At 42.4% G+C, this 27,792-nt stretch overlaps 1 protein-coding gene across 1 annotated transcript; it reads right to left on the reverse strand.

Moving 5' to 3' along the window:
• Positions 1-99: 99 nt before the first annotated feature.
• SMC4 (structural maintenance of chromosomes 4) lies at positions 100-27,757 on the reverse strand. The gene is made up of 23 exons (XM_065748348.1): positions 27,395-27,757; positions 26,098-26,276; positions 25,302-25,493; positions 23,471-23,647; positions 13,252-13,416; positions 12,818-12,945; positions 12,224-12,364; positions 11,312-11,462; positions 10,866-11,030; positions 9,842-10,075; positions 9,192-9,377; positions 8,558-8,719; positions 8,240-8,465; positions 8,061-8,140; positions 6,150-6,302; positions 5,921-6,047; positions 5,147-5,336; positions 4,347-4,491; positions 3,843-4,016; positions 3,002-3,184; positions 2,142-2,374; positions 1,364-1,547; positions 100-297 (listed from the first exon to the last, which is right to left on the reverse strand). Exons 1-23 carry the CDS (start codon positions 27,522-27,524, stop codon positions 100-102), a joined length of 3,903 nt encoding a protein of 1,300 aa, XP_065604420.1. The 5' UTR covers positions 27,525-27,757.
• Between the last annotated feature and the right edge of the window lie 35 nt (positions 27,758-27,792).

The following is a 27,792-nucleotide window of genomic DNA, read 5'->3' on the forward strand; positions in this document are numbered from 1 at the left end:
ATAAAGACAAGCTAAAGAGCTTCAAAACTAAAGAGAAAGATCTCAAAATACAAAAGTACAAAGCAGCAACGAGAGGTTGATTGACAGGAAGTTTTTGTTTCATTCATTCTGGTTCTGAGCTGCACTGTGCGCAGCAACGCCGAGCTCGGACAGTCCTTTCATGGCAATAACTTTGGGGTTTATTGTCACGCTTTTTGTGGTGTTGTGAGTCTTGTATATCCCAATCAGTCTGTCTGCGATCTCAAACATGTTGTTCCGCAGGGAGATGATGATGAACTGCGCGTTTTTGGTTTGCTCCTGAAACAGAAGGCGTTCGTGTTAGCTCTCCGCATTTCAGGACGCGCTGTGTGAGCTCTGCCTGCAGCGCACACTGCTGCTGCATCACCGTCACCACTCAGTGCACCGCATAACCCAGCAGCTCTGCAGGTGCTGAGCTCAGAACCGGTGTGGTTTGGCTGAGTCCTGCCCTGCCGTTCAGCACTAAGCATTCCTGCTGACACAGGTGTGAGCTTTCCCTTTCTTTTCCCCTTTACGTGACCCGTTTGAGTGAATGCAACTAAATAAAAGAATACATAATTTTTTGCAGGATTTCAGTTTGCCAAGGTGTGAATGTGAATTCCACTAGGGTTACTGAAGGTGTCCTGCCGCACCTGGGTTGCTCTGACAAGGACTCCTTCAGGAGTGAAAAGAAACCCATTTCCATGCACTGAGAACAAACCCTTTGCTGAAGGTAACAAACTATCTCCATTGGGTGGGGCTTCCAAAACGAAACCACCCTCTCTCCCTAAACTCAGGAGTAACACTGTAAGGTCACAGGTGTGAAAGTGCAAGTGTTGTGGAGGAGAACATTCAAGTCACATTTGCGGACAAATATCTTTTGAGTGCTTCCCCGGCTATAAGCAGATCAATCTTTGGCTCTTCCAGGCTGTTCCCAAAAGGGGTGGTCATACCTGGAATAATTCTGACAACTTCAAGTTTAAATTACCAGCGAGAACTGCAACGATGTAAATGTTTGCTTGGCGTGAAGATGGTGGAAGAAAAAGCACTGAGAATTCTGTCATCGTGCTCCCAGAAAAGACATACAAAAACAAAGCCACCCAGTGAAGCTCGAGAGAGCGAAAGGCCAGTGAAAGCCCAGGGAGCCTGGCTGCACCTCAGCGTGAAGGCATGAGCCTGCACATGTGAACGCCCAACCAAGAGCACCTCAGCTGCCTGGGGCTGATAACCTGAGTGAAAGTACTGGAGAGAGCAGCAGCACGGCTGTGCTGAGCTACAGCACTGCTGCCCAAGCCCTCGCTCCTTGAGAAAATCTCACTTCTGGCAGAGGAGAAAAAGTCCCACCACAACAGGCACCCGTACTCACGTATATGTAAGACGCTACGATAGAAACGTTTTTGAAGTCAAGTGCTGCATCAATCTCATCCATGAAGTAAAGAGGTGTTGGTTTGTAATGATGGAGTGCAAAAACCAGAGCCAGCGAACTAAGAGTCTTCTCTCCTCCTGATAAGTTAAATATCTTCTTCCAGCTTTTCTTTGGAGGCCGAACACTGAAACAAAGCGAAGAGTTTGTAAATTACTTCCGTTTGTGAATAAAAAGAAGTAGGTCGTGGTGAGAAGCAGGTCACGGGACAGGAGGGTTGGCAGAGCAGCAGTGTGCTCAGCTGATGTTTGCCTGAACTGGCGCTACTGTAACACCCATCTGTTCTCTGGGAACAGCAGCACTGCAGAACGACTGTTACATTGCATTGCAAGAGGGTTACTCTGTTCTTAAAGTCACGAACATACTTCTAGGACGCTTTATGACAGAACCATGTCCACTTTCCACTGTGACTTGACACAGCTCCTTGGGCAGAGTGCACTGGTGTGGGAAACAAGAAACCTGACAAATCACTTCCGAATGAAAGCTTCCTAACTGCTGCCTGTTAGTTATGTGTTTCTGGAGCTGAAATGAAACCCTTCATTCCTCAGTGCTAAAAAGTTGTGGCTTCTGAATCTTGCTGGTGACTGCCAAGCAGTGGGAGTACCTTGGTGAGCTGACATCTCTGACAGGTTATTGTAAAAGAGGATTTAAAATGAAACCAAACCAAAACAGCAGTGAGCGATGAGGCACTGCAGCAGCAGCACCGAGTGCTCCCACGTACCTAAACATGATTCCCTCAGAGAAGGGATCCAGGCTGTCTACGAGTTCTAATTCAGCATCTCCTCCCAGAGTAAGCATCTGGTAGTTCTCCTTCAGTTTGTTTGTTATCACGTTAAATCCTGCCATAAATTCATTTAGCCTTTGCTTCCTGAGGTCTTCAAAAGCTTGTCTAAATCTGTCTCTCCCGTTGGTAATGTCATCCAATTCAGCCACGTGTTTTAAGTAGAGCTCTTCCTGTAACGAACAGTGAAACACAACAAAAGCAAAGTGCAGTTGAAGAAGCTGTCTCTGTTTTAAATCGGATGCCACTTCTCTTTACTATTTGAAAGCTTTTTCCCTGAATGACCAATGGTTTCAACAGCCTTGAAATGAAAGGATCAAGAACAAAATTCCCTTTTTCGGATTCTCACTTCTAACATGCACTCCCACAGTCATTTAATTAACTTGAAATTGTTGTTAAACAATTAACACATTTCAGTAGCTCTGTGCTTCAGGTGATCTTACAGCTGTGTGTGTTGGTGCAGAGCATCGCTCAAAGGTCCCTGAGGAGCACTGCAGCACTGGCTCTGCTCTTCAGGCAGCCCCTGTGTATCTCATCAACCCCACAACAGCTACAGCTGATGGTGCTCGGTACTATTTAACAGCACAGATAGAGCTGTCTGTGTTCACAGGTCAGCCATCTGTGTGCGTAGTTTTCCTTCCTCCTTCCCCTGGGATGAGGCGGTACTCAGCACAAGAACATGAATAAAGTGATGCTTGAAGAGCTGAATGCTCTGGACGGGGCAGAGCCCTGCTGTGCTGGCACACAGTGCACCACCAGAGCAGTGCACTCACTGCCACGCGGCAGCAGCCAGGCTTTACCTTCCTCCTGTACTCTGCAATAGCACCAAAGTTGGGTTTCATTTCGTGGCACTGCGCTTCTAAGAGTGCTATCTGATTCGTGATAACGTCCGGGTCCTTGATAGCCTCCAGCTCTTCTTGACTGAGCACTGGCAGCTCTTCGGGTGGCTTATCTTCTATGGGATTCAATGATAGTTTTGATATCTAGAAATCAAAATCGGTTACTAGAAACCTAAAGGTGATGTTATAACATAACATGATTTCAAAATAAACATCCTGTATTAGTAGGTCCTCAACCTTTCAAACATTCAGAGCTTCACGCTCAATTAACCTTCCTTTAAAGATGCACACAAGACAATAAAGGTACCGTGTCCTGTTATTTTAGAACGGGACGTTTCTCTGGATGTGGAGCAGCAGCAGGTAACATGGGTATCATCTCTACTTTCCTTAAAGTTCCTTTTACAGCATCAATAATTATGTACGTAATACCTCACGTTTGCAAGATTGAAAACCTTCTGAATACCTTCAGCTGCTCGAGCTGTCCTCAGAGAACAGGGGCGCAAGGGGCACAGCGTGACATCTGCATCGTGCCCGGCCTTTTGTCTCCCTGTGCACAGCAGGACTTAGCTCTTTCCATAGACCATGGAAAACAAAGCACAGCCAGCTCCTGCTGCTGCCTCGTGCTGGCTGTGCCTCAGCGAGCCCACGGGCCGAAGCAGCCGGGGTTCTGTGCAGAATCGCTTCCAGAAGAACTAAACACCTCTGCCAGGAGCTGATCCACAACACTGCTGGTGGAATTCACTTTGCTTTACAGAACACCTTAGTGGATACGGCACTTTATGAACTGACAAGAATTCCTCACCTCCTTTTGCCAGTATTTGATCTTGGACTGATGCGTAGAAATATGGCTATCAATCTGCTCAATTTTAAACTTAATGTTGAGAGCTTCCTTGCGCAGCTCGTGTTTGTCGTCCTGGACAGCCCTCATGTCCTGCAGCACGCTGCGGTGCTCCTCCTGCACGGCCGGCAGCGCCTCCTGCACAGGTACACACACACGGCACTGCTCAGTTGCCTGGGAAAGGTTCTCCATTCCCCACCTCATATCAGACTGCTTTCTCTGTAGTCACAAGCATGGATGGAAGCAAGCCCCACGCAAATGTTGTCAGTGATTTTTTGTATCAGTGCTGTGAAGTCAGAGGGTCAGACTGCAAGGCAGCTTTCTGAACCAAGCTATTGCTAATGAACCCACCTCTGTATTTCTAGGCCTGAGAAAGGTAACACAGCACTGCTGGTACAGCCAGTCCCACGTGCCATTCATTTCAGGCCACGTCCTCTATGAAGAGCACCAAACTAACATCACACTTACTTCAGCTTGCCTGCAGTCGTTCAGAACCTCGGTAGCTTTGTCTTCTAGCACGGTCAGCTCTTCTGTTAAGTCTTTAATCTCCTTCTCGTTGTCTCCAATTTCCTTCTCAGTGCGCACAACAGAATCTTCAGACTTTTTCAGGTTTCTGAATGGATACCAAGACATGCACATACTTCACAAGTGAAATACAACACGACAGAATCCAGCAGCACAACCTTACTTACAAAGATAGTCCCACAGATCCCGACAGCAAACAGGAAGTGCCTGTGCATGCACGAGCCCTCCCACACCCGGGAAGCGCCAGTAAGACAAAGCTGTCTTCCAGAAACACCAACGTCAAGTTCATTGTTCTGCAGTTGTGACACTGGCTCCAAGCACTCACTACGTATCGCTGAGTGAAGATAAAAACACAGCCCGTTTTCCCTCCTGACTTTCAGCTGTGGCACCCACTTAAAACACACAGAAGTGTGATAGATTCTGATGGCTACAGACACAGCTCTTTGAACACTGACATGACTCTCCTTGATCCAGGGCTACTAAGCTTTCTATGTCTCTGATGCTCTGCCTGTAAAACTCACTAATTAACGAAGACTGCTTAATTAATTAACCAAATCTTAATTAAGAGCCGATTTCAGTTTGAGGTGTCTGTTTAGAGCAAATGGCCGTGATCTTCTCCCTTTCGTTTTCCTCTAGCCATAAGGAAATGAGAGCACATCTCCAGCCTGACACATCCCCCTGCACACACAGCCCTGCAGGGGCAGCCTGAGCCCCAGCAGCTCACACACCCATGTGTGCTGTACCTGTGGGAAATCTTGATTGCCACTTGGGCTTTAGTAATAGCTGAGGCACATTCATCAATTTTGTGGTTGATCTTATCGACTTTGTCTTGCTGTGTTTTAAGTTTACGATTATTGAAATCAATTATGAGGTTGTGTAACCTTTTAACTTCACTTTCCATTTTGCCAGCTTGCTCGGAAACACGTTCATAATCTGTTGAGAGACAGAACAGCGTTAAGGACATCGTGTGGTCCCGAGGAACACTCAACTGCTGCAATGCACCGTCACCTAAGTCATTAAGGCAAAGTAATAACACACTGAGAAATGTTCGTATCTCAGCGTACCATTTTTTTGAGGTGGCAGAATGAAACATGCCACCCCTGGCACCTGTGTATTTTAAGGCCAAAACTTAATTAAGAACAATTAAATCCCCACACTAGGTCTGCAAGAGAATTTCCCCTGAGGAAAAGAAGGGGAAAGTGGAGACTCGAGAGGTGGGAGGCAGTCACAGTTTTGTCTCTCCACTGTATGGCAGAAACATTCAAGGAGATTTTTATAACCTCAGACTTTGGTGTGAGTGAAAAAGCAAAGCACCCTATGCTGCCGATGCTGTATTGCTCAGAAGAGGAATGCAGGGCACACGAAGCAGTCTGAATGCTTTCTCAAAATGCTACAGAAACGATATGGTGAGTACAGCACTGGTGAGATGGAAGAACAAAGCCTCAGCGCTCCCTCCTGCGTTAGTCAATGAACAGGGTACAGTTTCTACCTGCAATCCCTCTCTCCACAAGAAGTACCTTTTTTATAACCACTGAGGACTTTCTCCAATTCGTTCTGTTTGGCTTTGTCTGGAGCAGCAGCGGTCACGTTTGCTTCAAGTTCCTTAACTTGGCCTCTTAGATGAATTTCTTGGTCAGAAAAACTCTACAGAAAACAGAACAGTGTCAGAATGCCATAAACTGACAAAGATGACATGAACTTGAGGCTTTAGAAGTCAGATGTTGCCCCAGTGACAAACCTGCTCACCTGGATGCTCGCTGTGTATTTCTCTAAAGTGTTTCTCATTTCCCGAACTCTTTTCTGCGTTTCTGTTATGTCGTCTTCAAGTTGTGATTTTTCCTCTTCATATTGTACCACTCTTTGGGAATCCTTCTGCAGTTCAGATTCCAGTCTGTTGACCTATGAAAATGAAACCCAACGCTCACGTAGTGTCACTGCTACAAAACACAGCGAGTGCTCACTCACACCAGACAGTGTAGTCTCTTAAAGCACAAAAAGCGGTGCAACAACTCGATGCTTCTCCACAGCTGGGCAGAGCACAGAGACTGCTGCACATCAATGCCTAGTGACCAACAAGAGGAGCAAGCACAAGGAAAATTAGGACCCAGAATCCCTGTCAGAATACCTAGCAATGGAGAGCTGCTTCAAGGAAGTACAGGGAGATGAAGCTTGGAAGTCTAAAAAAGTTAAGCAGGGGCTAGATGCGATTTCTGTGTCACTGATAAGATGCTGTGCTTGTTGGATTTTGTGGTCATCTGATGGTAGGAAGGCAGGCTTCTGCATGTAGTAACTGATTAAGGGACCAAGTCTTAAAATTCACCTTCCAGAGCAGGAGTAAAGACACACCTCAGACCTCAGCCAGTTTTCTGTTTCTACAAATAGAAAACTATCTGATAGGCACAGCCACAAACAGACCTGTCAGGTAGGAGCTGCCCACAGTTGCACAGCAGAACTGACAGCAGAGAAATCAAGTGATAGCTACAGATGTTCATTGAGTGCCACTTATGTCTCATGGACCAAACAGAGAACTACTGAGATAAGCATGTATATCTTAGAGAGGACTAACCATGGATTAATGTAAGGTCTGAAGACAAGAAATAGCAATGTTCCCTATTACTAAGACAGAACATGAGCTGGCTTATGTATTCAGTGATCCTTTTCAAGACTGGGACAATACCAGTTTGTCTATGAGTTCACTGATCAGTTCAGCACACACTCAACACTATATGTGCAGCCCCAACAAAAGCTGCCACATCAAACTCTCTGGTGTTCACAGAATTATAACTTCTCTCAGCTAATGGAATCCTATTTTCCAAGCTAAATGGAGGGGAAAATAAATAGATACCTTTTTTAACCTCCCAGTGATAAAACCAAAATAGTGCTGAAACATGAGCGAGGACAGCAAGAGTGGTGACAGGATTATCTCCTCCAGCAGAGAAACCTTCACGTTGAGCTGGAACTCGGAGCTCTCCAATGTGAAACAGCGTTCACACAGAAATACTAACCACTGCTTCTGTGTTGTCAGGGGTAAGCGGGTGTTCAGCCCTCCTGTTGGCTGCCAGCTCTCATTCCTAAAGATCAGGAAGTTCGTTCTCTGTCTGCTGGGGAGGACTGAGCTCAGGAGCCACTGTCTGATAGTTGCCTGGGGCAGCTTGCCTTCCTGCAGAGCTAGTAATGCTGTGGTTTGATCTTAGGTTGTGAGCGGACACTGTGCAATAAGGACACAGTCCACAAATAAAAGTACAGAGTCAAACCAAAATAATTCAGATGGGAAGGAAGTGTCTGGATTCTTCTCAATATCACTGACAAAAAGGTTGAAGGAAGACATTGCCAGGCCCTGAGAAATCCTACAGTGACACAGATCAATGGACAAAATCTTTCTGTTCCTGCTGCTGAGTTTGCACACACTGCTCTGCAGCAGTGGTTCCTAAGAGTCAATCTCGTCCACATTCTCATACCTTCAAATTGGCTTCCAAGCTATGAAAGGCAGCACGAAGGGACCACAGCTCAGAAGCAGGCACGTGTTGGCATGAAGTATCTCACATCTCATTAACTACTCACACGTATTTAAAAAGGACATCGTACCAGTGGGTAGGAACTGTGAACCTATAACGAGCTTTAAAGAAATTCCACTTTTAACCGAGATTGTGCACTCACCTCTTCCAGTGAAACATCACTGACAACTGAGGAGCCCATTCTGCCCTTCATTACTTTACTCCCACCACCGGTCATTGTTCCTGAAGGAGAAGCAGAGGAAGAGCAGTCAGCGTGCTTCACTGTGCTTAGACAGCATCTGTGACATGCTGAACATACAAAGCAGGTTTGCACTTAAATACCTGACTGCTCAATGACTTCTCCTTTCAGCGTTACAACCCTCCACCTCTTATCACTTTGGAATGCTATCCTGGTGGCATCTTCCAGGTCCTTAACCACCAGGGTATCACGTAACGCAAAGTAGAAGGCCGTGCTGAAGTTCTTGTCCTTCACTTTCACCAGGTCAATCAACCGGGGCACGTTCTCTGGGGTTGGGATCTTCCCAAGGTTTTTCTCCCATACGGCCATCTGCATTCAAGAGGCAGAAGTGAGCGAATGAACGCTGATCAGCAGCGTGAGATCAACAATGTGATTTCTTTTGCCACAGCACCACTGCTTACTTTGTCCAGGGCTATGAACGTGGCAGCTCCGATTCCTGTTCTCTTTAAGAATTCCACACATTCCTGCGCCGTATCGATTGTGTCAACCACGATGTAGTCCAAGGCAGCACAGGAGGATGAAATAGCAACATCGTACTCCTCGTCGATGGCCCCCAAGTCTCCCTAAGATTTGAGGGCGGAGCAGAGGGGGGGAAGGCAGAAAAACCCTCTTTAGCAAAGCACCAGCACTGTGTCTCGGTGCTGAGATACGACAAGAACTTTCCATGGAATGAAATGAGATGAAGACAAATTACAAAACCTTTTTTTTTTGCCAAATAAGTTAAACCTCAGTTAAATTTTGTGGCTGAATATCACTCCTGATTTCTGCTCACTGCTATTTATGCATTTCTCCTCGCTCAGTTCTGTAACAGAACATGAATTCATACACTCAGAATATCAAAAGCAGTAATTGTGACACAGCAACGTGGTTGCTGTGAACTTCCCAGAAACTCCCAGCAAGAACAAAGGAGCCAACAACTCGACTGCAGCAGCACGATGTCAGCCGTGCACCTCTTCTCCCTTTCCGCCATTCACAGAAAACCCACTCGAATCCCATGAGGTTTGGGACAAAACCTGTGGGGCCTTTGAAATTTACCAGTCTTCCGTAAATCCCAGCAATACCTCCCGACCTCTTCTGCTCAAGCAGAGCCTCGAGCACTTTTCCTCGATTGCGGTGCTGCGCTAAAGAGCTTTTGGCTTCCTCCATTTTTTGACGCAGATTTCGAACTCCATCCCGAGCACTCACTTCTTCCTCCTTCAGCTTCTCAAGCTTGTTCTCTTTCTAACGGGTACAAGACAGATGTCAGCCACCAGAAACCTTCAGTATTCTGGCACACACATTCCTGGTAGTGTAAGCAATGAAACCACCACTGAAAAGCTGAGGTAGCAGAACATTCACCAGAACAGTGGCTGTTAGTTGTACACTTGGAAACAGATACAACAGCTTGTGCACGTGTGAATCAGGCTCACACCAAGGCAGCAGGATCCTTTTTCTACAGGGACTGAGAGGGGAGCATGAAGCGAAACTCAAACAGCTCAGGAATATAGCTGTTTATTTATTTTACCATGCCTAACTGTTAAATTCAAACTGATCTCCCTGTCGAGATGCATGGGATTTAATTCCCTGTGCTCGACGTTCCTATTTTCGTAAACCAAAATAAGTCTGAGATCAGATACTTAGCTTCAGTGGTTAATTAAGTATCTGAATGTAGTTGTTAAATCCCGTGTAGGAAAGCTAGGTCTCACCTCCTTTAATTCCAGTTCAGCTTTAGGTAACTGTGTCTGTAAATCTTTAATAGCAGCCTTCCTTTTGCTAAGAGTTTCAGAAGTAGTCATCAGAGCCTCCTTTGCCTCATTTAGCTGTGACACAGCACTGTTGTAGCGGGTGAGGTAGATGTCCAGTTCTACCTGGGCCACATCCATCTTCGAACGCGTGTCATTCACCGTCTTAGAGAACTCCATCAGCTCTTTCTCTTTGCCCTGCAGAAATGGGTGGTACAGAGCAAAACACAGCTGTGGCATTTACTGCATCGATCACGCAGTGTGAAAGGCAACAAGGAAATGAGCATGCTCTTCTACTGGCAGACAGCAGATGGAAACTGCTGCACAGAAGAACGAGAATATCTGACGCCGTTAACGTATTCTTTATGGAAGGTTTTTTTTCATAGCTATAACACTGTGGAATTACCTTCCATACAAGTGTTGTATCAACTTCGTATCGTGAAGTTGCAGAGAACACTCCCAGTTAAATTAACACTAAATCTGCACTGAATTGCAGATCAGAATGCGTTCAGTACAGGAAACAGATCCCAGCCTTTACAGAACGCATTTTCAGTCTCCTCATTTTTGATGATGGGGCAGCTAATATCAGCAACACTAAGAGCTGCAGCAGTTGTACACGCATTCAAAGACAGCAGAGCTGTGGGGAAGGCTCAGAACACAGCGTTTGTAAATCGGATTACGTTCATTACTGAAAGTAACGACACGTTGAACATTTTGATGGGAGAAAATTCAAGCACATCCCAGGAATGGAAGCGTAGATTTATTTAACATATATGTATCAACGATATGCTTAATAACTTATCACTACAAAAAAGCAAAGAACATCGTGAGAATGATTTGGCTCCTTGTAAATTCTCAAAATGAACTTCCCACTTAGCCTCCATCAAACTGACACAGGGCACCCTAACACACAGATCCCACTCTCCAGCCACCCCATGATCCTTTCGTTCCTAACCCCAAAAGCTGCAGAGCGTGCAAGACAACAAACCTCTTTTTCTTTCTGCATTTCCCGTGTTTCTTCTTTAAGACTGCTTATGACCTCCTTGAGTTTCTCCTCTTCTTCATCTTTTGCCTTCTCAAGAAGCTCTTTCTTGGATGTTGCATCGCTGATGATTTTCTCACTATTGCAGGATGTGTTCTTCAGTTCTTCTACCTACAGAAGGAAAAGATTAACTCCCTCTCCAACTGAAACAGAACCATTTGGCTGCAGCTTTAAACCACATCTTTCAAATTTGAAGTCATTAGCAAACAAAAACTCAGCTGACAAACGACAAAATATCCGAGTGAAAAAAAATTAAAACATTTTTAAACCTTCTTTGTTGCACAAAGTAGAACTGGTGCCCTTTGTTCCTCTTCCCCAGCTGCACGGAAGTGTCCATATCTAGAGCAACCAAGCACCTTCCTTTATGTAAAGCAAGCTGCACTTCACTCTACCTTTTCTTTGTCCTTTTGAAGTTGCTTCTCCAGTTTTTTAGCCTTGCTTTTAGCATGCTTCAGTTTCTCCCTTACTTTAATGTCCTGCAAATCCAACTGAGTAAATTTCTTTTTGTTTTCTTCTATTGACACTGTAATTTTATCAATTTTCCTAGAAGGAAATGAAGAAAGAATTATCCATTCCATATCATAAAAAAGAATAATGCCAATAGAACTCTGCTGACTGAGTGAGCATGCAGATTTCAGACAGCACTGCCACGTTTTGTGAGAAGCAGCATCTCACGCTCTGTGTTCATAGGATTTTCCCCAGGGCACTGCTGTCTCATCAGAAAAGATAAACCAGTGACAATGCAGTTAAACCCATTTCCAGAACCTATTTTTTTTTTGCTTTGATAACGTTTGTAATTGATAACTCTCACAAGTCATTAGGATCTCAGAGCATGAGAAGGGCTCTGAAGCCATACAGATCAGGCATTAACGGTGGCTGCTACACAGATTTCTCCAAGGGATTCACTCGCAGAACACCAAATAAATCCAATGAAAACATTTTTAAATTTATTTACTTGAAAATATCATGTGATTTGTGCCAGGAATTGTTCACATGTCCTATAAGAGACTCTGCTCATCAGATAATTGAAGCTGTTGGTGGAAGGACTACTGAAAAACCCAGCTGTGCTCCCTCTGTTTGACCACCAACCCATGCATCCATTTCAGACTTCTGCTATCTCAGATTGTTTCCCTTCTGTTCCTTTGTTTCTCATGAAATTCAGCTACTACAGCCTTTTCATAACGTCCAACTGCTGGGAAAATCTGAGGTTTCTTTCTGAAAATCCATGCCATCTCAACAATCAATATGCAGAGCACATCAAACACAGCACTCTCAGCTGATGGGTCTACTCCTACAGCACTTACTGCTCAAGTTCTTTTAAAGCTTTACTCTTGCTTTTCATTTCATCTGCAAGTTTACTACTCTTCTCATTAATATCATTTGTTTCTTTCTGTATTTTTTCTTTCTGTGCTTCCAAATCATTTATTCGCTTCTGTAGGTCGTAGCTAAAAAAAATCAACAAAACAGTATTAAAAAAAGCGTTTTTTTCCATAAGATAAACATTTTAAATGAGTATTCCCAGCAATCTGAAGGATAAGAAAACAATAATGCTGAGTACTATATCCCAACACTCACTACTGAGTGACCCTGCCACTTTTGTACAGAACAGCAAGGAAATCCAATGCTTTTTGGCACTTGAGATAAACAACCAAACAAGTAGATCGCTTGAAGCTTCTAAGCATGAAGCTGTAAGAGGTGCTATTCGTAGAGGAAGATGAATATGATCTATTATTATAGGAATAACATGTTTAACTTAATAACTTGAACAAATCACCATCACTGGCCACATGCCATGCGACTGATTTTGAATGTCCAGAAAAATAAGACAATTCTAATTACATATATGGAAACACCACCACCACGTGAAAGCCACATCAAAAGTTCAGGGAGTCACTTACATATAGTACTGACAGATATGATTTTTCTCTTTAAACATTTTGTTTTCCAAGCAAAGAAATTCAATGGCTTTGTTCTTGTCCGCTTCCAAGGCATCCTTTTCTTTTTCCACCATTTTAACTCTGTTTAACTAGACAAGACAGACAGCCTTTAGTGCTAGCAGCATAGAAGAACAAACTGTGAGCACAGAGAGCCCCGGAACCTTCACAGGTGCTAAAGAAGGGCAACTGATGTCAACTCCCCATTTCTTCTATAAGTGAGGGAAACAGCAGATGCCAGAAAGGTAACACTAAAGTTCTCTGTACTTCTACTTGCATAGAGCACTAAATGTCCAAAGAATAAATCCTTATGTTAACCCCTTTTCTAAGAGCTCGAGTGAGACGCTGCAAGTTTATCGAGTCAATGCATCATTCAACCCAAACTTTCCAGCACTTACCTTTTCTGCCCTCTGTTCATTTAAAGTCTCTACTCTGCGACAAAGAGTTTGAATAGGATCTCTCAGTCGTGCAGACCCTATCAAATCTTCCAAGTATTCCAGCATGCCTTCGTCATGTTCAGTTTGGCCTTTGGGTTTCATCATTGCAATCTGTTCAACTTCCCCCTTAGAAAGAAAAGGTTTAATGTTTTCTTCTTTATTTTTTTTTCCTGAGGGACAAGTGATAGCATTTTGAAAGTGTACAAAAGGGATGCAGGTGTACGAATATCATCTAGCATCATGCAAGAACAAAACAGTACAGCAGTCAAAACTGACTCATCACAGCAGCAACGTATCTGGGGAAACAGATCAAAATTAACAGGAATTTCCTCCACGGAGTACACAGTGCTGATGCACATGGGAAACAGTGACTGACTCCTCTGAAGCTCACAGTCAGGTCTAAAATTTGGTCTGTTTCTGTAAAGATTCAAAATGTTTTCCCCCGACCTAACAAAAGAAGGAAAGAAGGAAGCACGGCCTCTAGGTTGCGTAGCTCCCAAGAGCCTGAAGTTACGTGAATCAGGATTTAAGTCCTCGAAGATTCCCTTTAGAGAACAGAAGGTCCATAAATCTTGTCTGATGGTGAACTGGGCCTGTAACTCACACAACCAAGATTGCTTGTTGGGAGAGAAACAAAGTGTTAGATTCAGTTTGTCTTCCTGTATACACAGCATCAGCTTTCAATTATTAAGCTTGGCAATAATTTGATTTCTTACAAAGTAAGAATTAAAGATTAAACCGAGACAGTGACAAGGACATCTGTTTCACTGATTCTATCGTTACTCAATTAAAAGATATAATTGCTATCAATATCCTGTGCTTAGGACAGAGCAGCATTAAGTCTTTCAATAAGGACTGTAATTCGAATACGCTATATATCAGAAGGTGAAGACAAGAACTCAAATCTACATGTAATTAAAATGAGTAAATAAAGACGTGGATGCCAGAATTAAACAGGGGGAACACTGAGTACACTCTTCACCTCTCACAAACCCAGATGCTCATTAGGCGCACAAGAGACATCAGTAAAACACAGAAACACTACTGCAGAGCACTGGCACTGCACAGGTTTTTGGGCAGGATTTCAAACCTATGAAATAACAAGCTCTATTACAACTGAAATTTCATGTTAGGACGGATAAAATGTAAAAACAAGTCTGTAAAAAATCACCTGAAGTCTATGTAAGGGGACCAAAACGTACTCCAGAACTGCCCCTGTTTGCTTCCTGCTGAGCTGAAGACAAGCCTGTGCTAAAGGATGGCCAAGGAACCAATTCTTAAGATATAAAGAGATGGAGGGATGAATGAGCCCATGGGAAAACCAAAAGGGACCGTCACTGAAGGCAGCAACATGGAGCATTCCCACTCTGCAACCCTTCATTCCACTTCCTCAGCACACAATGACACCTAGTGGCACTGTGCTTCTCTTCCAATTAATAAATATCATTTGGTTGAGTAGAAGGGAAAATGGGAAGTACTATTTAAGTTATGGAGTCTCTCTGAAACATAAGAAATCCCCACACTAGGGTAAAACAGAAACACTGTGGGGTTTTTTTGGTTGGTTGGTTTGGCTTTGTTGTTTTGTCATGTAAAAATTGCTATTATTTTTTGACAATTACTGTTCAGTCTCACCAGGTTTGAAAAAATAATCTCTCTCTTTACTTCTTATGGATATCAAAAAGCAATTTGTTTTTTAATGGAAGAATGCACAATTCCAGTTACAGATTTGCTCCTTTGCAACAGAAGCATTTCTCTACCACCACCCCTGCAGCGACGCGCTGCTCGTGGGTACACCATCTTCATGACCTCAGAATTTTCTGTGCAATTATCATTAATCTCCATTTTGTTTCTTCTTGTGTTAAAGCACATCCTGCTTTACACCCAAGGAAAAGCCATCACTGAAAAGATCTTTGTTACGCACCGTGAAGGTGGGTGCTTCCCCCTCATTCCCTCTGCCTTCCCACCACCCCCTCCCTGTTGCTTTCCTACAGCCAGGTTCAACCCACACAACCACGCTGCATTTAACATGAGCACAGACACTGCCATTCACCCTGAGTGGACGAGGAAGGGATGCAAGTCAGCACTTTGTCACGACCCAGCTCAGTACAGTTAGCCCTCTGTAAATCATGACCATTTCAGTATTTGTGAGCTCACCAACATCAAGAATATAACTGCAATATTGTAAATGATGTAGCACGTTCCTATGAAGCTTGGTTCTTTAACTCTACCATTGGTTGTCTATGTGGTAAAATAATATATCACCACAGAACCAGGAACACAATCTTACCAGTGAGGAAGGTTTATGCAACACACACAACATTTCTGAAGAGCTGAGGTGGATCAGGTGGCTGGAAGGATAATGAACACAAGTGGAACTTGGCCGGCTGAGCACGCCTATCTCATGTGCAACTCCTCTGCTTTGCAAGAAGCAACGATTTTATAGCCATGTTTTCTTCAGCTTACAGGAAAATATTTAAGTGGTACTAGGTACTGTAACTTTGGATTCCTTTCTTCTCAAGGGCCAAAGTGAAGACACTTAGAACATATAAATAATAACCAAATCGTTATAGTATTAAGTTTTATTTAATGTTTAAATTATTTACCAAGTTTTATGTTAAGAAATCAGTCCTGTCCATCCCTATAGCTAGCACAGCACGAGAATGAAAGCTTTCCAGCTGTTGTCACAGAGCCTGAAGGTGACTGCTTCCAGAACGAGCAGGTACACGACTCCAGTGAACAGGAAGGAGCATTTCCCAGCTCTGCTTTGTTGAAGCTCGATAGTGTTGATTTAACTGCTTCCTAACTTCTCAAACCATGCATCTCACTCAATCCATTCCTATTCAGTGTATCAAAAATACACCCTTGCTCTTACCCAGTAAAAGACCTTTCAGAATACGGCCAGCACTTGTGAAAGTGAAACCAAGAAGACAGGAGGCGGACACTTGCTGAGAAGCAGCCATGCCCTAACATGTTTTCTTAATGTAATTGTTGAACCTCCACTGAAGAAGCCTCAAAACTGACCACCAGGAAATCTCTTAACCAGACCCCTCAGCTAGCTTCCCCTAGCTCCCAGGCATGCATTCACGAGGAGAGGGAGCAACATGGAAAAAAAAACTAACATGAATCCTCTTAGCTGGAAAGACAATTGAATGTTAAGACAATGGTGACACTGGCAGGCAGCTAACAAAGGAGAAATGCACACAGAGAATGTGCAGGAGCATCACACACCCCACAGATACTTTGGGAAGGCTGCACATTTTGTGCAAGAATTCTAATGTAAGTACTAACCCCATTTCTATCTCTGCACTGCGCACGCAGCACTCTACTTCAGACTGACATTAGGGATGCTGATACAGCTCTGGGAACAGAGGCAGTCAGCTCAGACAGTGTTACACACATACAAACAAGTTCCACAAAACATCTTGGATTAGTAATCAGAAAACAATTCCCAATGCATTTTGATACAGCCATTTAATCTTGAAAGCCACTTCCTCTCATCACAGTCGTGAGGAACAGTGTCAAGGAACTCAGAAACAGGTGATCCCCCTTCATCTGCACAGCTGAACTGTCAGGAGATGAACTATTTAGCTGTCACGATGGTTAAAATACTTTCTAAATGTAAATCTTGATCGTAACATAAGCAGAGCAAGAAAGCCTTCAAAGACCAGTGTAAGAGCTGCTGCTAACAGATTTAACCTGCAATCCACGCTTGGTGGACAAGTGAAGTCTGCTCTGGCTTGCGTGCATTTCAGAAGTTGAACTTGGCCTCCTTTGAGTATCTGGGGAATGCTGTAACTTCAGTGAGAGATATCTACTATAGACTGAAGCCACTGAATTTCACTCAGTGAGACACCACAGCTCTCAATCACTTCGTGTCATAGAATTACTACCCGTTTTCTCTGAAATCATACATTCCCTCCTAAAAACAGAGAACCTACAGAGGAGAGCTGGCTCAACAATGACACCTCCACTTCTCCCCTGTGAAAATCAGGGAAAAATATGAGGCAGCGTCAGGCAACAAAGATAACAAAGATAATTCAACTGTTAATGCTGCACTCACAGATCGACTTCATTAAGAGCTCCACTGAAGAATTATGGCAGCAGATACATAAAAATATTTTCCAGGCTGTGGCATTGTCAGTTGCTGATATCTTACTCCGAAGTTAGAGTGTTGAAAACCTTTAAATGAGTGTGATCCCAAATAACATAATGAATAAACCCCACACACCTGAGAAGCACAGTAAAGCACAGACACATGAAAATGTATTTCAAAACAAGGAAACATCAAAGCTTTGACTCCAGCAAATGACTGAAAATGAGCTGAATTTGGGGGAGGACATGTGCCTTTTTTTTTTTTTTTAATAAAGGAGCACTTTCTGATCATAAAAACCCCTCAGCAGTCACATTCAGAAATAGAATGATGTAAGATCCAACAGGACTGAAATTTACACTCAGTTGTGATCACGAAGAATAGGTTAAGAGAAAATACTGCCTAAGAGATGGACTCCCATGCACTGCAGAAAACCCTTTGTGTGCTGGTACATCACTGAGACATGTTGCATGAAGCACTACTGCAGAGGGCAGACAGTTCCTGTGTCACACAGCTGTCCTGGGAACAACACAAACAATTGGAATCTGCTGTGGAACCCCAATGTGTTTTATCATCTGAATCCAGGCTTTAAACTCAAATCAGTGATCACACAGCAGCAATGCTGGTAGGTGAGGTAAATCCTTCATAGAGCTTTTATTCACATTCTCCCCCACCTCTGAGGTGCAGAGCATAGCAAAGCCTTCTCCAAACCGTGCAAAGGAAGAGTACTGCACATGGGGAGCATCTCTTTATTACAAGAACCTTGTAACTTTTTCCCTACTTCTACCAATACATATGTATTACAGTTTGCAACTTTAGTGTTACCTAATTCTGCTTCATTTATCCCACTGACTTAAGCAATATGCAAATACAGACATTCATTGTTTCATTTGTCTTTGTCAAGTAATACAATAATGGTTTGATGTTTGTGAGTGTATTAGGTACCCACGTACCAAAAACATCTAATGTAAGCATGCTGGAATTTAACAGATAACAGTTTAAGAATGAAAATTTCTTCCTTCCAAGGGCTATCCAACTTAGTAGGGAAGTCCATACCACACTAAGCTTAGAAACAAAAGGGCTTTCTTCTTATCCCACAGGTGAGCAACAGAACTCATCCTTTAAGCACTGATCTGAGGCAAACAGTGGAGCTGGAGCCAGTACACCCACACCACCAAGGAAACAGCGCTTGCAGCTGCAGCAGCCAGCTCTAACTCAAAGTTCTGCAGTGAATTATAGTTAGTGGTACTTATTACACTACTGTTCTCCAACTGAAGAAAAGCACCTACCCACCAAGAAGAATGGAAACTGAGTTACAACGTGGAATGCCAGCCAGAACTGATATAGCACAAAGCAGAGTTCACTTAACATAATAGTGAAGTCTAGAATTTCACATCTTGCTTCAGAGAACAAAAATGTATTTCAGTATTTCAGCTTAAGCTCAAAGCATCTCTTCCAGGCAAGGGGAATGTGGACAAGAGCTTTTCCAGGTATTTCACCAGTGTGCTACAGGAGCTGAAAACACACTGCACAGAGCTTTGTAGCACGAGAGAAGCACATGGCACAAAGCTGGTAACGTTATGGGTTTGAAGGAGAAACTGCTGTAGAACGCTTAGAACATTTGCTATACCAGCTGTATTTCTAAAGAGTCTGCTTCCAGGATACTCCTGTCAGTGTTTTCCCATCTTTGGTCTTTTATTCTTGAAATTGGCCTCAGAACTAGCACTAGTACTGAACTACTGCTACTAAGGTTCAGGCTCTTCTGTTGTGCAGCCCCACGGTTAGCTGACAGACAGACAGGAGAAGAGAAAGCACCAAATTCTCACCTTCACTCTCTGCCTTCCAAGAGAAGTGACATAAGAAAGTGGAAAAATCAAGGTGACAAGTAAGCAATAAACACAGATACACAAGTCTACAGTACCACTGCCATCCAGAGATGAAGAAAACCTTCCAGTCATCCTGTGACACAAGAATTCACAAGCAGCCTTTGTCAAGCTGCTCATACATCTGATTTTAGAAGCTTTCTTAACGACATTCTCATGTTTAATACAAGAATACAAATTGAGTGTGAGTCTAGAGTCAGCTACCAAAGTCAGTTATTGCAAACCCAACCAACAACGTTGGCTGTTTTAAGACCCTTGGAATGTTCCAATTAAAATCTAATCAACCACTCCTGACCATACTGGAAAGGTGCACTTTGCATCTCCTCTTCCCACAATTTCCTATTTTTATGGAAAGAAATGAATAAACATTGGTTATGACTGGAATTTGTGTAATAAAAAATAACAGACAAGAAATTTTGATAGCATCAGGGAATTCACTTTGAAATCACATGCACAGAAGCGTGAGCGTGTCTTATACAGCTCCAGATTCACTTCAGCATACAGCTAATATCTTAACAGGGAAAGTGATCCTGTACTTTTTGACTCCAATTCAAATAATACTTTTCTTTGATTACACTGTTACATTGGTTTTAATTCTTCCCACCACTTCAGCTCAGCTGTCCTTGAAATTTCTAGAACAGACCTCTCTTCACCAGTGTTGGCAGCACTGATCTCCATTTGCAATCCCAGAAGAGCTCTGTAGCTTGTGCTCTCCTCAGAAGCTGCAGCTCAGATGTTGGTGTGCCTCATTAGGAAAGCAGCCCCCAACAATTGGGAGCTTCTGGCTTATCTCAAAGTGAGAAGAAAACCTGCACCCCCTCATTTCCTCTCCAATACACTGGAAGAGTGACTCTTACATTACTGCCACAACGCAGCAAGTGAAAAACTTGACTAAATTTCCCCTCTGGCAGCACAACCTTGCCATAGGACAAGACTTATCTGTACATTTAAAAAGAATGTTGTTCCAATCAGTTAAAAGCACTGTAGCTCTCCCCATGTCTTTAATAATCCCTTACAGACAACCAGCCACGAAGGAAAGGCCAGGATTTCTTTCTGGCCTCAAGGCTGACCTCTTCAGAGAACTCACTACTGAGCAACAGCAAACACACTTACCTTCTGAGCTCTGCCCAATCTTCCTGGGCAAACCTACCCAAGTTTTCTGTGCATACAGACATTGATGTTCCAAGTATTAAAAAAAAAAGCTAAATTAAGAATAACTTTATTTGTTGTTCTTTACAGATGCACAAGTTACTGAAGCTTGGGCATGATGTGTGGAAGACAGGAGCCAATAGCAGGAAGATGACAGATATTAGCACACTGCTCAGCATACTTTAAAGAAAGAAAAAGTGACAAGATGCATTTTTTTCCTGTTGCAGTTTCAGGCTGTGGCAAGCTCATTAAGCGTGCACCGAATAGTTGTCTGTTCCCTAAGTGCTAAAAAGCATATAGCAATTTATTAAAAACAAAATACACAGCACTGGAACCAAAGCATCGCAAAAGTGACAAACTCCTCCTGTTAATTGTTGGCAACCACACACAGTAACCAAACCCATTCTTATAAAAGAAGATTTTTTCCCAATTAACTAATTCAGGCACAGGATTTCTAACAGTTCTAGAACTGTCAGTACCACGTTGTTTTGTCACAGACACTCCTGGAAACATTACTCAGCAAAGTTATGAGTTTGATTTCAGTATTTGCAGTATGGCATCAGAAGTACCTGCACCATTCTCCACTCAACTTGGAAAAAAAAAAAAAAATGAGTTCTGGCCTAAGCTTCCAGAGTGCCACCCAAGTGTGCAGTGTCAGAGGGAGACTGAGGAATGGGGAGAGAGGTGGACAGAAGAAATAAAAAGAGAAGAAAAATAAAGAAGGCAGTCTTCTCAAAGGCAAGTATCTGCTATCGAGTAAAAATCGAGTGCTAAACGTGCTACCAGGATACTTAGCAAGTATCTAAAAGGACTTCTTGCAGGACATGTTCTCTTACAACACTTCCCTTAGTGTCAGGGAATGCTTTGTCACAGATTGACAACCGCATTTGATAACAACTAATATTTTTGTCCAAAATCTCTTAAAAAGAGACAGACGTTGATTACACCCAAACAAAAGTCAAAAACCAAAGAGGGGTAATTTATTTGCAAGATGAAATTCTTCTAACTCAATATTGAGCCGAAAGAGGCCACTCTACATTTAGCTATAACACGAGGGAAGCAAAATTGAAGTAGAACTGTCACTCCTCAAACTTTAAATAATATGATTAGAAAAATATAGGGAGAAGGGGCAATCCCTGTGATGGCAGTAGGCAGCACTGGCTTTCTGACACGGCCTCGGTTACTTTTAGCAGTACTTTTTACTACCTGGGTTTTGATGTTTCTGTTATTATGCAGAAACAGTCAATTTCCCAGAAGGGAAAAGTACTCAGCTTTGCATCACCTTACCAAAGGAACTCAATTTTTATTTTTTAAAGTAAATAATGATAATAAAAATCACACAAAGTATGTTCAAGGAGAAAGGGGCTCTGCCTCAGTCACGAGAAGAAACAAAATCTCTGTGGAGTTTCCTCTGCAGTTCATTGTAACACATTATCCACAAAGTTGAGTGCAATGAAAAAAAAACGGTGGGAACCATCACTTTATGCCTTAACATTGCTCATACTGCCCCTGGTTTCCCATTATACAGATGAACAGTGTGAAACTCGAGCTTTTAGGAACAAAGTGTGTTCTCTCCCCATGGGAAACAATTAATGGAAGAAGAAAATAAATCTCATTTGAGGAAAAAAAGTAAAAAATAAACCAACTTAGCAGAAATCCCTGCAAAATGCTTCCACCCCCTCCCTGAGCAGGACAGGCACACACTCCAGCACTAAGCTTTGGGCACTTCTGCACCATAATTTCTACCACATTTGACTGCAGTTTCTCCCTTTTAACAATTTTCCTAGAATTATACTTCTGAAGAACAACTTCATTTTAAAAAGTACATATTAGCAATCGTTTTATTGGAGATATTTTTCACTTGAAAACCAAAAAAAATACAAGAAGGCACAGAATGGAATAATTAATTGGCATGAATACTTCAAAACAGATATATCCTCTTTTTGTGGGTGTAACAGTAAAAAGCAGACATGAGGAAGTGAAGCAAACACAGCCACCTATCTAAAATATTTGTCTTTTTTTGTTGTTAGAGGGGAACTGGAAGCTCCTCTGAAAAAAACAGACTTAAAATCATCTCAGTTGAAAACTGGCAGATCTAACTTAGGGGAAAGTGGATCTGCTCACTAATTTTCTAGGCCACGATCCTTCAGAATAGATTTGTGACACATCTGTAACAGCAGTGAAATAATTATAGGTAATTGCAGATGTATGCACTCAGTGGAATATTTAAATATTTCCATCGAGTACTTTAACTCAGCTCACACACTCAGTGACCAGCCAGCACCAGCAGAACCCTCTGTTATTATTTAAACACTACAGAAATTAGTGTGGTTGCCTTCAGTCTGCCTGCCTTCTGCACAGCCAACATGTGCCAGCAAGCTTTATAACTTTAAACCTCAACGTGAGAATTATACCATATTCACAAACTCTATTATTTTTTTACAGCATAAGTTGTAAAGCACAGCTTTTTAAAATGCACCTTGAATTGGCAACAAACCTGCTGTTCTTTGACTCCCCTGCAGTTGTTAAATGAGTGTAAATGAGAAGTAAATGGGTTTTTTCTTGCCCTCCATTTTATGCAGCTATGTTTAATATACATACTTCTGCAGTAAAACCATGGCTATAGATGAGAACTGTAGATAACTTAATAGTATCATTAAGTTAATATTGATGCACTTTTATCTAAAGCATAAACAAGTTGCTGAATCTCTGCCACGCTTAAGCAGCACAATAATATTGGGGTTTAAGGTTTATTTTACTACACCAATATTTACGTGCTGCTAGGGCGGAACAAGTATGACAACTCTTCTATTCATCCACATGTCAGGAGCACAAATGCATTCATAGAAAGACTTACATCAGTATCTTCAACTGTTAATCTTCCTTAAATTTCTAAAGCAGCAAATAATGATTCGCATCTTTGCTACAGCATGCAAACCATGATGTGCTGCTAGAGTACTTTAAGGCCTCAGACACATGACTCACACCTAAACAGTATTCTGGTAACTACTCCTGGAAATATGGCTATAAAAAAAACTGGTTTTACCCATACACCAACCTGTAAAATCAAGAATCTGTTATGGTCCAGATCAATTCCGTGACTTCGAAGAAGAATACCAACATCTTTGAATGTTGACTTCTTTCCATTGATGTGATACACAGAAGAATTATCTCTATAGGCAGTTCTAGACACACAAAAATCGCTATTAGGAATGACTTCATAATCATCTCCTTCCTGTTTTGAGGAAAAACAAAGCCAGAAATACCATTAGTATATCATAGGTTCACCTCACCTTTCATCACATTATCACGTTAAGGTTTTAAGTCAGCTGCACCCTGGGGTCCAGTATAGGTGTAATGATGTACACCACAAAAAAATAGAATTAAAACAATTGAACACTAGATAAAAATAAAAAGCCCAAATCTGCACGGTGCTCATGTGATGCCTTTCTCATCTCTAATAAAAGCTATTGCTTTAAAAATACCTAACTTCTTTTCTTTACCATGGCTTCACATCACAAAAGGCCTACTTCAGCTTTAAAGTGGCTGTTGTACCCTGCCCTTTCAGTTTTAGAGTAGGAAGCCTTGAATGACTTGCTACTGTCTGCAATTAAGCTCCTCTTTCATAGTGCTAGAAAGCCACTTTTTGCTGAGTAGTTTTAACAAGAAACTGTAGAAGATAAAAAAGCAAAATGTTAAAGATGTGACAAACATGATGTCATCAGCTTCAAAAGCTTAACTCAGACTTTGCTAAAAATCAGCAACAGAAGTAAAGCTGGGGCTGATTTCAAGCACTTAAAGCTGGGGCATGCTCCTTGCAAAGACTTCAGCTCGCCTTCTGCTTCTCCAGGATAACCCCCAGAGCACAGTCTGACCAGGTACACTCACAGGTTTCCTACATCACCAATGCAGGTTCTGGATGTTCATGCAGAGTCAAGAAAAAAACAACAACTAAATAATCACTGAATGTGCCCAACACAGACAGAAGCAAAAAGCATGGCTCTGCATAGATCAAGTTAAAGAAAATTTATTTAAAACAGTTCTTTTAACTAGCCCCTTATTAGCACAAGTTTTGAAGCTTCAGTCTACATTTCCCACTGTACTGACTAACCTGGAATTCAACAAGGGACTTCAGCCAGACAAAGTGCTCACAAAAATTCCATTTAAATAAAGTAAAATAAATTGCCAGCAATGTAATTGCAATAAGCCAACATAACCCAGAAGTTTTTAGCAATATGCAAAATGACAAGCAATAGAATTTTATTTTATTTTATTAACACTGTCAACAGCTTCTACTTCATTCAAACAAAATATCAGCCACAGGGTGTGGAAACCAGAAATTTTATGAAAAATCTCTTTTAAAATTGCAGGCAGATTTATCACACATTCAGTGTTTCAGATTGGTTTTATATTTTATGCATTTTCTAAAATAGCTTCTAATTGGTTTGAAAGCTTTTGCTATTTATATATTGAAGGTCTTATGCTTTAATCTATATGCTCCTGTTAGAAATGTAAGAATATATAACACATCCAAATGTAAACTTGGAAATTATTGGAGGTCCTGTTCACCTCAGAAATAAGCTTTATTTCCTTGAGGTAAAAGGAACAATAAATCTATGGCCATTTCTGAAAATGATGGTTACACAGCAGCCCCAAAATGACTACGTACCAGATATCCATCTCACAGAAAAGCAGAAGAGTCCCTGTTCATATGTTAAGAGCTGCACAACTTGATAACAGAATTTTTTTAGTTAATTAACTTTAAATTGCTGCTTTACATCCCAAGGGTAAACTATGCCACCACGCCTTCCCCAGCTCAACTGATCGAATATTTAAGTTGCCAGATGTTTAAATAAAACAAGTCCCACTCTGAGCAGCAGGATACATACCTTGTCAATGATCTTTTGGAAGTGGACTTCCACAGAACAACTCAGGATGTCCGTATGTTCCTCAGAATTATGGATCAGCACAGAGACTTTTTTGGATCTGATTTTCTGTGCTCGATACCCAAACACAAAAAGCATCGCATCGATGACATTGGATTTCCCACTGCCATTTGGCCCAATAATACATGAAAAACGCTGTAGAACAGAAGGAAAAATGTGACTGTCTGAGGGAAGCAGATCCTGGGCAGCACACATCGCCCACTTCATTTGTAAATAGTGTAAAACTATTATTTCTAGCGCAGGAAATTGCAGCTTACTTGATACCTTCATCATCACAACCAAAGGCAGAGCAGTACAACTTAAATAAGAGAACACCACCTCTGCTCAGCTCAGCCTTCTAAATCGTAACTTGTTAACTCAAAGTGATACTGCACTTAGCGAGCAAATTCACAGGGAAAGTTTCATGATCAGCCACGTAAATCTCTTGTGGGCACTAAAAACATTCCCCTTCTTCAAAACACACTCCTAAAAATTCCCCAGCAAACGAAATAAAGGCAGAAGCGTGGTTTTCTGCTGTCTTCCTCACAAATTACAATTGTACAGAATCAAGAATTTGCACTTCACTGTTTTCCCTACTGCTCGGTAACTAAAATAAAGAATATCACCACAAAGCAATTCTAAAACCTCTGCATTCTTTAGTTTCACTGAGGCGGGGTTGTGTGAAACTCCAGGAAGGACCACGAGCTCTCAGCAAAACCTTGCCTTCGTTAAGAACACGCTGAAGGCAAAAGAAAATTACCTTATGAAAAGGTCCCAACGTTTGCACCCCTGCATAGGATTTGAAGTTCTCGTTTACAATGTGAGTTATCATGAGCCGAGGAGCACCAGCTTCATTGGTCATTGCTGGAGGAGGGGGAGGAGAGATGCTACCCAAAATCTCTTCTAAACTCCGATTATCAAGCTCCTCATTTGGGACCGCTAAAAACCAGCCAAAATAAGCAGAAAGAAAATTAAGGCCATAAGCACTCAATGACCAAACACCTTTAAAAATGCTCAGTTTGAAAAGCAAATGTCACTGCTATTATTCACCAAACCTATACTTCTGCAATTACTAAAAGGAGCTAAGTGGAATTACAATCCTTCCTTCCATGAACTGAATCATTAAAAAAAAAAAAGACACTTCAGACGTCCCATCGATTCACCAGTGGGTTTGTTCTTTCATTATGCAATTCTTATTCTAACACACTTTAATAGGCACTGTGCAATTACAATAGCTACAGCCGTCACAATGAGGCTACAAATCTGAAACAGGCAAAGCCTTCCTAATTAATAAGTGCAAAGCCACATTTCAAGCATGCTCCCAAGTCACTCTGCAAGATTTGGGGATCGCTGCACAATGCTCTGAAAGCTGTAATGACAGCACAACTGCTCAGCAAAGACAGGAAGTTTGTTACGAAAACAAACTGGCCCCCTGGATATCTGCTTGTTGTAAGCAAAGCAGCTTTTCAACAGTTACCAGCAACTTTTCCTTCAGAGACAGGAGGCTTTGCCACCAATTTCTATATATCAATCCCTTTGTCAAATATCTTTGCTTTAATCATTTCCTGTCTCGCTACCCTAAAAGACACACACTGCTCTTTTTCCAGATACTCCCAGCAAAAACTCAGCTCAAGAAGCACAAGGCAATGCACCAGCTCACGAAAAAGAAAGTCAGATCGTCTGAAGAGTTACACAAATAAACGTGACATTTATTCCATTCCAAGAAATCTCAGAGCATTGCCTGCACAAATGTGTGAAAAATCCTGCTCTTGTGCCACAGAGCTACAGATCGGGAACATGAAATAGTGCAAGTGCAAAAAGTGACTCGTGAGTTTCCTCCTAATGAAGCTGAAGTCTGAACACTAACTCTACAAACCATCGATACCACTTTAAAAGCAATCGCAACACGTCAGGAGTCAAGGCTTTCAATCGTCCTTTCTAGACAAGAAAAGAGCGAGTCCAATCTGGAATAGTCGGCAAGTTGAGCTGAGTGCTGCTGCTAAGCCCGCACTGCCGTCAGGTTTACATGGCATCAGAGGCACAGTGTTCCCACCTACCTTCTGCTGCTCCTTCCCCACGCTGCCTGCCTTCTTGTTTTTCCTCCTGCGTGTCACCGGCAGGCTCCTCTCCGGGCTGTCTGCTGTTCAGCTGGGCTGCTGTCGAGGTTTTGGTGCTCTTGCTCACCATGATCTCAGCTGGCTGCTCACCGTGAGCTCCAAGCAATCAAACTACCGAAGGGATCTCTCTAACACAAACAAGAAAACCCCACGATCTCGACGTTAAGCTACAATCCCCCAAGGAATACACGTACAAGTTCCACTAATGTGGAAACCAAAGACCAGGCGGCGCATTTCAAAGACAAAAACCCAAATCTGAAACAAAAACCACGACTGAAACGAATAAACGGATCGACCCCCCAAAAAAACAACGGACCCGCCCTAATCCGCGGGGACAG

This window comes from Cyrtonyx montezumae, unplaced genomic scaffold, assembly GCF_038088225.1.
Source record: "Cyrtonyx montezumae isolate F1298 unplaced genomic scaffold, pur_monq_1.0 scaffold_5, whole genome shotgun sequence".
Taxonomy (NCBI): Eukaryota; Metazoa; Chordata; class Aves; order Galliformes; family Odontophoridae; genus Cyrtonyx; species Cyrtonyx montezumae.

What these genes read in the sequence shown, in the direction of transcription:
- SMC4 (XM_065748348.1), bottom strand. Translation starts at nt 27,524, where the DNA reads ATGGTGAGCAAGAGCACCAAAACCTCGACAGCAGCCCAGCTGAACAGC. An exon ending in CTGAACTGGAATTAAAGGAG is followed by an intron (nt 9,378 to 9,841) that starts GTGAGACCTAGC and finishes TGTACCCGTTAG; the next exon opens with AAAGAGAACAAGCTTGAGAA. An exon ending in TTGCAGAGTACAGGAGGAAG is followed by an intron (nt 2,375 to 3,001) that starts GTAAAGCCTGGC and finishes TGTTCGTTACAG; the next exon opens with GAAGAGCTCTACTTAAAACA.